The sequence below is a fragment of the Anolis carolinensis genome, chromosome 1 (assembly GCF_035594765.1).
Source record: "Anolis carolinensis isolate JA03-04 chromosome 1, rAnoCar3.1.pri, whole genome shotgun sequence".
Lineage (NCBI taxonomy): Eukaryota > Metazoa > Chordata > Lepidosauria > Squamata > Dactyloidae > Anolis > Anolis carolinensis.
The window spans coordinates 31,495,289-31,510,393 of NC_085841.1; the positions used below are offsets into that span (position 1 = coordinate 31,495,289).

At 39.4% G+C, this 15,105-nt stretch overlaps 1 protein-coding gene across 1 annotated transcript; it reads right to left on the minus strand.

The window, feature by feature from the left end:
• Positions 1-10,208: 10,208 nt before the first annotated feature.
• On the minus strand, positions 10,209-13,411 carry LOC134296618 (rootletin-like). Its single transcript, XM_062972009.1, has one exon. It carries the CDS (start codon positions 12,965-12,967, stop codon positions 11,897-11,899), a length of 1,071 nt encoding a protein of 356 aa, XP_062828079.1. The 5' UTR covers positions 12,968-13,411; the 3' UTR covers positions 10,209-11,896.
• Positions 13,412-15,105: the final 1,694 nt, after the last annotated feature.

Genomic DNA, 15,105 nt, shown 5'->3' on the forward strand with positions numbered 1-15,105 from the left:
AAGCGTTACCTTTTTATCTATTTACATTGCTGTTTTCGAACTGCTAGGTATGCAGAACATAGGGTTGATGGCTGGAGCTCACAATTCAGGAGCTCAAACTGCTGACCTTCCAGTCAACAAGATTTACAGTAGTTGGTGGTTTAAACCGCTGTGCTAGTGAGGTCACACACTCATAGTAGAAAAGGGACTTTAAACTGATAGTTACATTACAAAATGAATAAACTATCCCTTGTTAAACTACAACTGTAAGGCTATGTGATGTGACTCCAAGACTGCTGCTATTGGCTAATGAAAGTAGTTACAAGTAATCAAAGCTCCACACATGAGGCTGAAATATTTTCACCTATGAAAGCAATTCCCTCCATTACATTAGATCTTTTTTTGTGTGCACACAATATGAAATGCGTTAAATGTAATGCTAAATGATAATAGTCTTGTTTTAAAAAAATATATTAAAAGCCGGGGTACTATCTGATTGAAGAAAGCTTCATTCATAAAGTCTTCATTCATTTGAGTCTTCAATGGACTGATTTATTCAATTTGGCACATTTGTTATATTGAAGATGATACATACATTACATGGAGGACATCTTCCAAGAAGAGGCATGCCTTTTATATGTGAGATAATGGCCATCTACAGTTTTTTCTCAATATCTAAAAATAAAATATTTGTATACTTATTTTAAAAACCTTTTGCCAAATTGCTTAGAAGCAACTTTTAAAACAACTTGATTTAATAATTTGATCTGATTAACAGTATAACTACATACATATCTACTCAGAAGTAAGCCAAATTGCGTTCAATAGACCTTACCTTCAGGAAAACATTTATGAAATTACAACCTAATTGATTAAAAGTTACAGGCTTAATTACAAAATGAATCATTCAATTAACCGCCTCCTAGGAGTTTTAGAGGGTGGGCAGGGATTAAAAAAAGTTATATATAGAATTTTAGAGAAGATAATTTCCCAGACATCAAGGATAATTTCTGAATAGGTTAGACAGAGCCTAGTTTGCCTTTTTTAATAAAAAAAATAAAGCACTCAGGATTTTTCTTGCTCTCCAGCTTATTTTGCATTACCCATATTCTTTTGCTGCTTCTGAATCTCCAGGAAATTGTGAAGCTAAAAGGATGTTTTCTAGCTAAATATAATTACTGATGAAGTCCGTCTGTGGTCAATGTACTTCAGAGAGAGATAGGAATTAGTCTGAAGGCTTTCTTTATTGGCATTACAGCTTATATATGCCATCTTTTCTTTCTTGTTTTTTCCCTTTTTCTGAATGTAAGTGGAGTTTTTTTTCAGCCACAGAGATAAATGATAATATTTGTGGGTTCATTTTATTTCCACTGGACATTTATGTCAAACTTTTAAAAAGAAATAATTAATTACTTTAAAAGTTAAAGAAGGAAAAGGGAAAAAAACAAACAAAATGATGAACTGTAAGTTCTCCCCCGTCTCTGTGGTCTCACCGCCCTTTTAGTTTCTGCCCTGGTAAGAAATTTGTATTTAAAAGATGTTCCCAAAGAATGGCACAGTGCCTATTGGCTTGGTCCTGTCTCTTTCTCTCCCTCCCCACTTCTTTAACAATCATATGGCTTGATTCTGTTTTCCAGATCTTTCCGAGAGCGGCTATTTGAAATAAAAATGTTTGCATCCATTTCCCTATTAATGGCCTCTCATTGTAATACAACCTGCTGCAGTTAAAATGGCAAAACAGATGCAACAATGAAAATTCAAAGTGATGGACACTCAGCTTTGCCTGTAAAAGCTGCTAACAATTTAGAAAACTGGAGTGGCTTTTGGAGCTCCAAATACGGGAACCAAACGCGCCAATGAAAAGCAAAAGAAAAAACGGCTGATTGTGAACTGGAGAAATTGTACTAGGAATACGACTCAGGCCTGGATAATTCTCTGCCTTTTGAGGTTAGGCTTCATCTATTGATGGGCATCAAGTGCAGAATCATGTTTGTCAAAATGGTGCCAAAAGCTTTTCTTTTTGAGTTTGTGCTGTTACTGGTGCTTCATATTGAATTTTAAAATGGGTGTGCCTGCATCACAGAAGGCATGATTGGGCTTGCTTCTGAAAAAGAGAGATAGGCTTCATGGCTTTCTTTTCCCTCCATCAGGATAACCATGGGTTGCATTAGAAAAAGTTACATCTGAACTATTCTGGATTTTAACTTGCTCTCACTGCCTCTTTTTGAAACCACCACATTTAAAAAACTGTTTATTGAAGCTCCACACTAGAAAAATAAATGTTAATCTGGAAGACTGAGAACTTTGTCAAATATATGATGAAAAGGTCAAGGACATGAAAGATCTATAATTTTTTTTGCCTGGCTCCAAAAGCACCACAGGACAAAGCGTGACATAAACTAAATGTGCAGAGAGGTCTTAAATTCTACTTATAGTGAACAAATGAATTTAGTGAATCTGAATTTTTGTTTGTCTCTTTTCTGGAGTCAGCAGTTGTTCCCTTCCACCTTGTCTTGTTGGTTAAAGTTTTGTGTTCTAGCTTAGGTAAAGGTAAAGGTTTTCCCTGACATTAAGTCTTGTCATGTCTGATTCTGGGAGTTGGTGCTCATCTCCATTTCTAAGCCAAAGAGCCGGCATTGTCCATAGACACCTCCAAGGTCATGTAGCTGGCATGACTGCATGGAGTGCTGTTACCTTCCCGCCAGAGTGGCACCTATTGATCTACTCACATTTGCATGTTTTCGATCTGATAGGTTAGCAGAAGCTGGGAATAACAGTGGGAGCTCACTCCACTCCCCGGATTTGAGCCACCGACCTTTCAGTCAGCAAGTTCAGCAGCTCAGCAGTTTTACCCACTGCACCATTGCGGGCTCTAGGTTATGTCGTTGTAATTGGAGAGTTACCTGTTAAATGATGAGTTGGCCACTTTTATAGGTCCCAGCTTGAAGGATTGCCTCCCCACCCTGCAGGAAAATGGAACATTGGAGCCCACCAGAACGGTTTCTTTTCTGCAGTTGTGGAGAGGGAATCCTTTCCACCCTAGTGGGTGGATATGCTTTGTTTTATATTCTTTTTGTTTGTTCAGCCTTGCCATTATATCACTGGGAAGGTGGGACTGGTGAAGATGACTGAAATCAGTCCTGCCTGTCAAGCACAAAGGAAGGACCAGTCCCAACACGAAGGATTTCTTTTCATGGTGAGTACTTATGCACTTTTCTTTCTATGCTCTTCCTGCAACTTCAACTTCTTTTATTCCCCCACTTGCCTTTTTCTCCCTTCACTCTGGTGCTTTTTCAGCCTGTCCCTCTGTCCCTTTGCTAGCTTTCCAGGCAGCAGGATCATCTCCCTCTGCCACATTGCTTTGAGAATTCAGTGGCTCTGAAGCCATTGTAGTGAACAGCCTATGGAGAAATGAATCAATCATGGAAAGGCCGTGGAACCCATTATGAGAAGCTAAGTTGTCCAACTCCCAGTTTGTCCCCCTTAAGTGGTTATTTTTGTAGCGTCTTTTAATTAGGGTTGCTGCACTTTCCCCCTTGTTGTGTTTTAACTAGTTTAAATTGTTTTAAATTAGACCTGTTTTCTGCATAGAAAATACCAATTTCTACACAACAACCCCCCTCAATTGCTTTTCTGACAAAGTATATGTCCTGAATTGCAAATATTCTTGTTCTGCCGGTATTCTCTTTGTCAAGACTGGCTAACACAGGAAACTCATTTTAAATCTTACAGTCAAATATAATTTTGAATATTGACCCATTCAGTGGTTATTTTCCATTGTAATTTCTCATATTGTTCCAATGGAGTGTGGTTCCAGGAGGCTTCCTAGGCTCAGCAACCATGAGGAACCTGGAGGTCAGATGAACCCATTACTGTCTGCCTGATCATGCTGGATACAACAGACCCCTCAACCTCTGAGGGTGCCTGCTATAGATATGGGTGAAATGTCAGGAGAGAATGCTTCTGAAACATGGCCATACAGGTTGGAAAACTCACAACAACCCAGTGATTCCAGCCATGAAAGCCTTCACCAACACATGCTGGGTACTGCTGCCACAATTGGTCCAATTGGTATCCAAAGGAAATCATACTTTGTGTTTATTAGACTACGGTAATGCCAAGCTCTTGGACAGTGTCTCCTAAACATGGGCCTCCAGATATTGTTGACCCATAGTTGGGCCGGGCTGTGGCGCAGGTTGGTTAGTAGCCAGCTGCAATAAATCACTATGACCAAGAGGTCATGAGTTCGAGTCCAGCCCATGTCAGAGTGAGCACCCGACCATTAAAATAAAAATAGCCCTGCTCGTTGTTGACCTAAGCAACCCGAAAGATAGTTGCATCTATCAAGTAGGAAATTTAGGTACCACTTATGTGGGGAGGCTAATTTAACTAATTTATGACACCATAAAAATAGTCCAGCAGTGTTTGGAATGAGGAAGTGTCCAGGGACTCAGCGTCACAGTGGATGATGAAGCCTCTGTGGATGATGTGTCTCTGTCTTTGTCTCTATGTTCATATGGAGGTGAATGTTTGTCATGTATGTGTACATTGTGATCCACCCTGAGTCCCCTTTGGGGTGAGAAGGGCAAAATATAAATACTGTAAACAACAACAACAACAACAACATAATTGTCATTATGCCCATCCATAGACTATCTTGGTTAGGATTATGGATGTTGGCGTGTGGGAACTCTGGTGAAACCTGGGACTTTATCTGAATTCCATACTGCCTTTGTAGAGCATTCATATTGCAAGAACCAGTGTTAATTGCCATCTCATCTCTTCTCTGATTGTAGAGGAATACCAGAGCTGAGAACATAGTTCCAGGAAAAAAACTCACAAAGGCCCTCAGCTTCAGTACCTGAATTTCCTAGTTTGAGCGTTCAAATCCATGAAAATCCCGTTACCCCACCAACCACAATGTGTGTGTGTGTGTGTATACACATACATACTACCAGTATGGTTCATCATCATCATCATCATCATCATCATATAATTACTTATTAATCGCCCTCCATCCACGATGCTCTAGGCGATTTACAAGATAAAATTGTAAAGGATAAAAATATATACATACAAATATTGATAAAATTAACATAGATTAAAAGCTCTAGTAAAGAGCCAGGTCTTGAGTGCTAGGGTAAAAGGCCCTAACTCATGCATGGCTCTCATATGGGGCGGCAAGGCATTCCATAAGGCAGGGGCAGAAATAGAAAAAGCTCTGCGTCTGGTCCTTTCCAAGTGCACTTCTCTAGGACCCAGTACATAAAGTAAGTCTCGTTGGGATGGTCGTTGCGACCTCCAATGATGGGAGAAGGAGAGACGGTCCCTAAGGTACGATGGGCCTGGCCGTAAAGAGTTTTAAAGGTCAGAACTAGCATCTTATATAGACCACGGTAATCAGTTGGAAGCCAATGCAGATGCTGCAGCACTGGTGTTATGTGGCATTTTATGGGTGTTCTTGTGAGTAGCCTGGCTGCCGCATTCTGAACAATACGGAGCTTTTGGGTCATGGACATCGGAAGGCCAACATACAGGGCGTTGCAATAGTCCAGCCTAGACGTGACCGTGCCATGGATGACTGTTGCCAGCACCTCATCAGATAGATAGGGTGCCAGTTGCCTTGCTTGTCGTAGGTGGAAAAAGGCCTGTTTGCTAGCAGCAGCGACTTGAGCTTCCATTGTCAGCTGCAAATCTAAAACGACACCCAGGCTCTTAACGGTAGGCGAAGGAGATAGGGCAGCACCATCGAAGGTGGGTAGCAAATGGGTCAGACTAGTTGAGCGGCCATGCCAGAGAATCTCGGTCTTCGCCGGGTTTACCTTCAGTCTACTAGCATGTAGCCAGTTCGACAGAGCCTCCAGACATAAGGTGAAATTGTCTGGTATTGACATTGCTCCAGGCTCCAAGCGCAGAAGGAGTTGGGTGTCATCCGCATATTGATAGCAGCCTAGGCCGAAACTCCGAGCCAAACTAGCAAGGGGTCTAACGTAGATGTTGAAGAGAAGAGGGGAGAGAATTGCACCTTGCATATCAAAAAAGAGATTATATACCAAAATGGGCACGTTGGAGCAAGTGACATGCCAAATGTATGTGTTAAGTTGCATCTGAAAAGAAAGATGATTTTTTCCTTGAGATTTTGTTTTTTATTAATTCTGATGTTACCATGGAAATAGGACCAAAAGGACTTTTGATTGAATATATGCAAATAAAATGCACATAGATGCATAATTGCCCATCCTCACTTTCCCTCTTGAAATGGATGACTTTCATGTAAATTATTTGGGTATCTGCTGCACAGGTATCCAGTCCAAAAATGTTATAATATGATACATTTTTTTAAAAAAAACCATCCTCTTATTATTTGTAGCCTGAAAGGACTGTCAACATATCTGTGCTTGTAGCAGTTTATGTCAACTGGAAGTCACATCTGAATGGTGGCTGAGAACTGGATAAAAAAAACATGCAAGTGGATAAATACACAGTATGAATGGGAAGGCAACCCTTATTGTCTTCCAAGAGTCAGGGAGCATCGGCTGCCCTAGTGTTGGAAGAAGCAACTCTGCTCCTGCTTGCTCAAAGGAAACCAGCCTCTGTTGTACACAATACAGAGACATCATTACTAATATAAAACACTGCTGGGGAGTAGGGACGAATGGGCGGGCCAAGATGGCAGATGGCTTTTAGTGGCCTGCTGCTTTCTGTCCGTCTACCTTTTAGCATTTGTGCAATTTAAAGCTCTCCGTTACTTTTTTTTCTATTCCTTTTTTTGGGTTACCTTTGCTGTCCATTGGCCTTAGTGGAAGCATTTGTTGCCATGAACTAATGCGGAGAATTTTTAATAAGAGGCCACAGTCACTAACATGAAACTGTGCCTTCCTGATAGCAGCAGTACAAAAGAAGGGCCAATCGAGAAGGGATCAGATGATTTTAGAGGAATTCACCACTCATATTCAGCATCTTCTGACTGAAACCTTGAGGCACTAGTTGTATTTGAATGTAATTTGACAAATAGGCAGTGAAGTTCTTATACTGCAGTGGTTATCAACCTGTGGGTTCCCAGATGTTTTGGCTTTCAACTCCCAGAAATCCAAACAGCTGGTAAATTGATTTCTGGGAGTTGTAGCTGTAAACTGGCTGGGACACCTGGGGACCCACAGGTTGAGAACCACTGTTATACTGGGACATATGGCAGAATATGGACTGCACTCACAAAACCTTAACTCGCAGAAGGCTCCAGAATTAGCTAACACCAATTTGGGAAAAAGTTGGCTAAATCCCTTTTCTGAAACTCCCAAGAGCTACCAGAACAAAACTAGCAAACAAACAAACCTTTTGGTAGGGTTGCCGCAGGTGGAAGGCACATATCGGCAATAAACAACAACAAAGAATGAGAAAATCAAAACCTACAGAATAGCTGAGTTCATGGACAGGTCTAGCTGTAGGCATACTTGGGTATTGCCCAAATTACCCTAATTTGGGGCAACAATCTCATATGCTGCCAATGAAATTTCCTTTAGTCCCATGTCTAGCATTGCAGAGAATAAGATATTGATGATCTGAAATAGCTAGAACTTTTACATTTGCTGAGTAATTGCACCTTCCCCTTTTCTGTGACTGGCTGAACTATGACTGGGATTTTGTGTACAATTCTGCAGTTAAGTATATTACTTTGATCACCTACGGAATGGATTTGCTGTACTGCTGATGCCGGGTAAAGTAGGTTGGGGGTGAGTTTCAATGTGGCAGTAGCGTTAAAGTTATGAACCATATTCATGAAACTTTGAATGGTTTATGAATATGGAACCATTATAAATGGGTAAAAGTATACTTGACTAAATAACCTATCATGGTCTGACCCCCAACCTTGATGGATACATAATTCAGCCATGTTTCTTTTTTTTTTTTTTTTAATTTTTTTATTGAATTTTAGTACATTTAGTTGGGAACTAAAGGAAAAGAATAGGGTTGATCTGGGTGGGAAGGATATTGGGTGGGGATAGGAGTCTCATCGAGACGATGGGGCGGATATGGGGAGGGTTGTCAGGGAAGAAGGGAGAGGGAAAGAACTGGGAAAGGTTATCTAACTAGGGAGGGGGGGGGTAGACTTCCACTCTTCTGTCTTCCTGTTCAGTCTGTTTATTCATCACCTTCTTAATTCTTCCTGTAGGTACTTTTCAAAGTCTGACCAATCCGTTTCCTTCATGGCGCGTCCGGTATTCTTTTTGACCATGTAGGTCAATTTATCCATATTCTTAATCTCTGTTACTTTTTCCAGCCACATTTCTTTAGTTGGGATAATTGTTCCTTTCCAATATCTCGCTATTACTAGTCTAGCTGCAGTTACTAAAAAAGTGAAGATTTTCTCAGCATTCTTCCTATTTTCCTTTGTATCTTTCCTCTTGTTATCTAATATAGGGGATAGTCCTAATAGGAATATTTCTGGCTTACATTCAAATTTGGTTTTTAAAATTTTTCCACATTCCTCTCTAATTACTTTCCAATATTTTTTAATATTCTTACAGCTCCACCACATATGATGGTATGAGCCGACTTGTTCTTTGCATCTCCAGCATCTATTGTCTATATTCTGGAACATATACCCTATTTTTTTTGGTGTTAGGTACCACCTGTGTATTGTTTTTAGCCAATTTTCTTTGAGATCAGTTGCTAGGCAGTATTTAATTTTCTTATTCCAGATTGTTTCCCATTCATCCATTAAGATCGGTCGACCTACATCCCTTGACCATTTTAGCATTGATTCTTTGACTATTTCAGATTCTGTTGCCCAATCTAATAATTTATTATATAGTAGTGTTATGACTTTTTTTTTCCTTAAAAGTATGTTGTCCCAGAATCCATTACACATATTAAACCCTACTTCTTTATCTTTTTTAAAACTCTCCTTTATCTGTAAATACTGATACCAAGATATGTTGTTATATCCTTTTTGGAGTTCCTTTAATTCCTCAATTTGAGGTGTTTCTTCTGTTCTAAGGGGTTTCTTTAGGATTTCCCTATATGTCGGCCAGTTATTCCAACCAAGAAGTCTTCTTTGATGTGCTTCTAAGGGTGAAAACCAGAGTGGGGTTTTCCCATAAAAATATCTTTTGTATTTTATCCATGTTTTGATTAGGGATGATCTAATGAAGTGATTTCCGAAGTTTTTTTCAGTTTTAAATTGGTCACACCATAAGTAGCTGTGCCAACCTTTTCTTAGGTCGTAACCTTCCAGTGTTAAAATCTTGATTTTTTCTAATTTTACCCAATCCATAGTCCAGTCTAGTGTACAGGCTTCATGGTATAATTTAAAATCTGGGAGGCCGAATCCACCTTTTGATTTTGGGGTGATCATTGTTGCTAATTTAATTCTGGGTTTTTTGTTTTTCCATATAAATCTACTTATTTCCTTATTCCAGCCATTGATTAGCTTCATATTTCTAATAATAGGTATATTCCGAAATAAATAAAGTAATTTAGGTAAAATGTTCATTTTGACAGTCGCAATTCTTCCTAATAAAGACAGATTTAAATCCTTCCAATTTTCTAAATCTTTTTTAATTTCTTTCCATTTTTTACTATAATTTAGTTCCAACAGTTGATTATTTTTGACTCCAATCCAAATTCCCAGGTACCTAATTTTTTTTACTATTTCTAAGCCTGATATCCTCTTTATTTCTTCTTGATCTTTTAAAGAAATATTCTTTGTCAGGATCACCGTTTTGTCTTTATTTATACTCACTCCCGCTAGTTTACCAAATTTTTCAATTTTTCCTAACCAATCTTTTAATTTAGATTTTGGGTTTTCTACTATACATATTAAATCGTCCGCAAATGCCCGTATTTTAATTTCTTGTTTATCAATTTTGATGCCTTTTAAGTTTGGATCCTTCCTAATTGATCTTAGGAGTACCTCTATCGCCAAAATGAAAATCAGAGGGGATAACGGGCAGCCTTGCCTGGTGCCCTTTTTTATTTCAAATTCTTCTGTTGTTTCGCCATTGATCCTTAATTTTGCTTTTTGTTGATTATAAATCGATTGTATTCCATTTATGAATTGCATTCCAAAATCTAATTCTTTTAATAACAGTTTTACAAAGTCCCAATTAAGTTTATCGAAGGCTTTCTCCGCATCCAGCGATAGAAAGCCGACCTCTTTTTGGCAGTTCTGATCATAATATTCAATGGCATCTACTATAATTCTAACATTGTCTTTTGTGCTACGATTTGGTAAGAACCCCGTCTGGTCTTCTTCAATCCATGTCTGTAGAAATTCTGTTAGTCTATTCGCTAATATTTTCGTGAAAATCTTATAGTCTGTATTTAACAGGGAGATTGGACGATAGTTTCTTACATCCCTCGGGTCTTTCCCCTCTTTATGTATCATTATGATTTCAGCTTCCTTCCAAGTATCTGGTATGGTCTTATCAGTTAGGGCCAGGTTCATTATTTTTTTTAAGTGTTGAAGGACAACGTCCTGCTCAATTTTGTAGAAGCCTGCAATGAACCCATCGGGGCCTGGCGCTTTGTTTGCATCTAGATCCTTTATTGCCTTTTTAATTTCGTCGATATCTATTACCTTATTTAAATTTAACCTCTGTTCATCTGTAATCTTCTGTAGTTTTTGTTGGCATAGATATTCTACTATATCATCTTGGCTAATTTGATCCTTGTCATATAGTTCTTTATAGTATTTTTTAAATTCCTCTCTTATCTCCTTATCAGTATTTATCTCTCTATCTTTTAATTTGATTTGTAATATTTGTTGCGCTTCCCTTTTTTTTCTAATTAATCTTGATAGCCATTTTCCCGGCTTATTGGCATTTTCATATCCATACTGTTTTGTCCATTTTATCTGATTTGCTAATTTGTCTAGATCCCAATTTTTCTTTTGATTTTTTAACACCCCTAATTGTTTAACAATTTTCTCGTTTCCTGGGTTAGTTTTTAATTCCATCTCTTTACTATCGATCTCTGTTTGTAGTTCTTTTAATCTTTGATATTTATGTTTATTTTGTATTGCTTTTTGTTGGATAAAAAATCCTCTGGCCACCGCCTTGTAGGAATCCCATATAATTTTAGGTGTTATCTCCGGCGTGTCATTGAACTTAAAATATTCTTTGGTCATTTCTCTCAATTTAATAATATCTTGTTCCTTTTTAATCATATTGTCATTTAATCTCCATTTTTTAGTAGTACTCCTAACATTTATTTCCATAATTAATGGGCTATGGTCTGACAAATCTCTAGACATGATCTTTAAATCATTAATTTTCGTAGCCAATGTTTTTGATACCCAAATCATATCAATCCTAGACCAGGATTTATGCCTGTTTGAAAAATGGGTATAATCCTTCTGACTTGGGTTTCTAATTCTCCATATATCCTGCAAATCATACTCTTTTTTGAATGCCATAAAATTTTGTGGGAGTGAGTTGTTTTCCTTTCTCTTTTGTACATTTGATTTGTCCAAATTCTTATCTATTATACCATTGAAATCACCCATTAAAATCACATGATCAAAATTACTCTGGGCAATATACTGTCTCAGCGATTTCACAAACTTCCTTTTTGGGCCATTTGGTACATAAATATTGCATAGTAATATTGTTTCAGAACCTATGCTGATCTTTGTCGCTATTATTCTGCCTTCCTGATCTTTGAATGCTAATTCTGATTTAAATTTTTCATCTACATATATAACTACTCCCCTTTTTTTTTCCTGTCTAGGGAGAAGTATTCTTTTCCTAATTTTTTATTTATTAGATATTTATAATGTTTTTGGGAGATGTGGACTTCTTGCAAACCAATGATATTAAAGTTGTTATGTATTAAATAGTTAAACGCTCTCTTTCTCTTACTGGGGACATTCAAACCGTTAATATTGTTTGAAAATAGTTTTATTGGTTGTTTGAAATCACTCATTTAAAAGTTCTTCATCTTCCTCCTCCTCTTTATCCGATAGTCTGCTCGCTTCGTCTTCTTTGGCTATCCGAGTCGACGTCGAAGTGGTGTAGTCTTCCTTTGGAGACTCGAATCTCCTTTTTTTTGAACCCTTAGGGTTTTTCCCCTTTCCAGCCGATTGTGGCGTTTGTATCTGGGCTAGATCTTTTTTTAGCTTTCTGTAAAACTCATCCGCTTTCTCTTCCGACGTAATCCAGGTCCTTTCGCCATTATATGTTAGCATGATGCCTTCATATTTTTCCCATCGAAATCTTATCTGCAATCGTTTCAGTTCGTCCGTGAGAAAAAAATATTTCCTCCGTCTGTTCAAGACTGACAAGGGGAATTCTCTAAGGATAACTACCTTTTTATCATTATATGTCATAGTCTTGGTTCTGTTGTTTTGCAGAACTTCATTTCTGAAACTCTTTCTGACAAAATGTACAATTACGTCCCTCGCTACTTTATTCTTTCTAGCAAAGTTAGTGTTTATACGATAGACCTTATCGATTTGCAAATCTACTTCTTTCTCCTGGCAGTCCATTAGCCTTGCAATCAATTGTGATATTATAGATTTAATATTCTCTTTTTGTTCTTCGTGGACGTTACGGAGTCTGAGTTGGTATTCTGACTCGTTTGTTTCAATCCTTTCTTGCATTTTTTCCAACCTGCTGCTTCTCGCCTCTATCGATTCCACTTTCCTTTGCAGTTTGTTATTCATTTTCTCTGCCTTTACGCTTTCTGTTTTTAAATCTTGAATCTCGTCTGCATTTTTTTGGATCTCCTCCTTCAAAGAACCCAATTCCTCTCTCAATTCCCTTTTAAGTTCAGCCATTTCCTCCTGGAATTGTTTATGTTGAATATCCTGTTTAGTTGCGATTGCCTGAACTTCTTTCTGGATTATGTCTTGCTTCCCCGAGACACTCTGGATCTCTCTGAGAAGGTCCCGGAGATTAACTTCCTCCATCGCGGAGACTGAGTTTCTTCTTGCTGGAACTTTCAGGTCCCTCCAGTCTTTATCTGTTCTTCCTTTCGATGAAGTCATTGTATTAATAGTTTCGATTTTCCGCTGGTCGCACCCTTTATATTCTTATTTTACGTCCATCCTTCAATTTCCTGTGCACGCTGCGGAACCTAAGAGAGTGCCTTCTTGTTCCTTGGGTGTCGCACTTGTTGGTGTGTGTGTCTCTTCTTTTCCGGCTCCCCGGATTTCCTTCCGGTTTGTTGCGTAGGCCCGCTCGGGCTGCGGACTACTCCCCAGCTCTCACGAGACTAATCTCTTCCTTATCAGGAACTTTCTCTAGACACAACAACAGCTCAACTTGCCAAGGTCAGTAAGTTCCTCACCACACCTCCTGGCGACTCTCCCCAATGGCGGCGACTCCCCCGTTCGGCAATTCCCTCGGCTCCATGGCTCCACGGTCTGCAAGCAGCGTTTTTTTTTTTTCCCCTTTAAAGCAGAGGCTTCGGAGAAAAAAAAGGGGGGTGGGTGCAACCCCCTGCCCCTCTCCCTATCTCTATTATAAACCTCTTGCTGTTTGTTTGTACATTTAATTCAAATCCGAACCCGTCCAGATATTATTGTTTAATTGTTTAATTGATATCCTCTTGGATGGTCAGAGAGAGAGGAATAGCCAATGTTGCTAATGCTGTAAACAGTCGACTTCTTTAAAGGAAGACCAAGAGCCAAATAGATCTCGGTTGAAAACTTACGTTTCCTGGTTTCCGGGTCCCCCAGTACCGGAAAATTTTCTTTCATTCATTCATTCTTTCTATCTTTGCGGCGAGCGCGGCAGGCAGCTTGTGCGGCAGGCGAACCCCCGCTTCTCGTGCCGGGTCTAGCCACGTCCTGGAACTCCCAGACCCACTCAACCCTTCACCCTTGAGGGGTGGACGGTCACTGGGGCCATTGGGAGATCACCTCGGACTTTGCAGCTCCCCCCGTATCAATCCGCGGCGGGGAGACGAGCACTCGGCTCGATCAGACCCAGCAACGGGCGGATCATCGAGAGCTTCGATGAACCGTGTCTGTCGCCATAGTGCGCTCACCCGGAAGTCCCCATAATTCAGCCATGTTTCGATCATTGGCAGAATAGATTTTCTTCACTCTATGCAGCTGATGCCTGGTAATGTAGGTTATAATCTGGCAATAGTGCCAAAAGCATGACTCAGGAACATTGTCCCTATGTTCGCTACTCCTCTAACCCACTTTACTGGGCATCAGGTGTATGGAGAGAAGCTAGTTCTTTTTGCTGGTGATCAGAGCATGCATGAATGATACTTCTGTCCAGTTTTGATAATTCCTGTAGAAACGAGAGAAAGAAAATACGTGTAATGGGGATAAGTTCTCTAGATCTTTTGGAGATGAAGCAACACAAAATGCAATGCAAAAAAAGACGATTTCTGTAGATTTTTCCCCAGTGGGATTTTTTTTCATGTCAGGAGTCACTTGAGAAACTGTAAGTCGCTTCTGGTGTGATCTAATTGGCCATCTGCAAGGATGTTGTCCAGGGGATGCCCGGATATTTGATGTTTTACCATCATTGTGGGAGGCTTCTCTCATGTTCCCACATGGAGCTGGAGCAGACAGAGGGAGCTCATCTGCGTTCTCCCTGGATGCGAACTGGCAATCTTCAGGTCAGCAACCCAATCTTCAAGTCATCAGTCCTGCCAACACAAGGGTTTAATCCATTGCACCACCGGGGGCTTCCCCCGGTGGGATGAAGTCCATAGATAGAGTCAAACATACTGAATCAGATGATGTCCTCTGCAGACACATATGCTTTTAAATGTCCATGTTACAAGGATCAGTGAACGAGGTTTGGTAAATTAACTTTTTTCTTTTAGATTTAAGTACACAATACTCACTAATATTTGGAGTCAATAGACATCTATTTATACAGTAAAACTTAAAATGTTGAGTATGGCAATCTGACCATTACAAGAGCAAATTTATAGGACATAATGAAAATCACATTGCCTTTTCGTGAGTAAAAAAGGATAGAGTCCTATGCCCAGAGCTTGAAAAAGTTACTTTTTAGACAACTCCCAGAACGAGCCAAACAAGTTTTGCTCATGCGGATTGGCCCTGATGAAATTTGGAAGTCAACAACATTGGTAAGGCTATATATTTCACACTCTTTTAGGATATACATCTTTGAAGTAATGCTTAACCATTTCTCC

Excerpts from the sequence above, each read along its gene's own strand:
- LOC134296618 (XM_062972009.1), bottom strand. The coding sequence starts at position 12,967 with ATGACTTCATCGAAAGGAAGAACAGATAAAGACTGGAGGGACCTGAAA.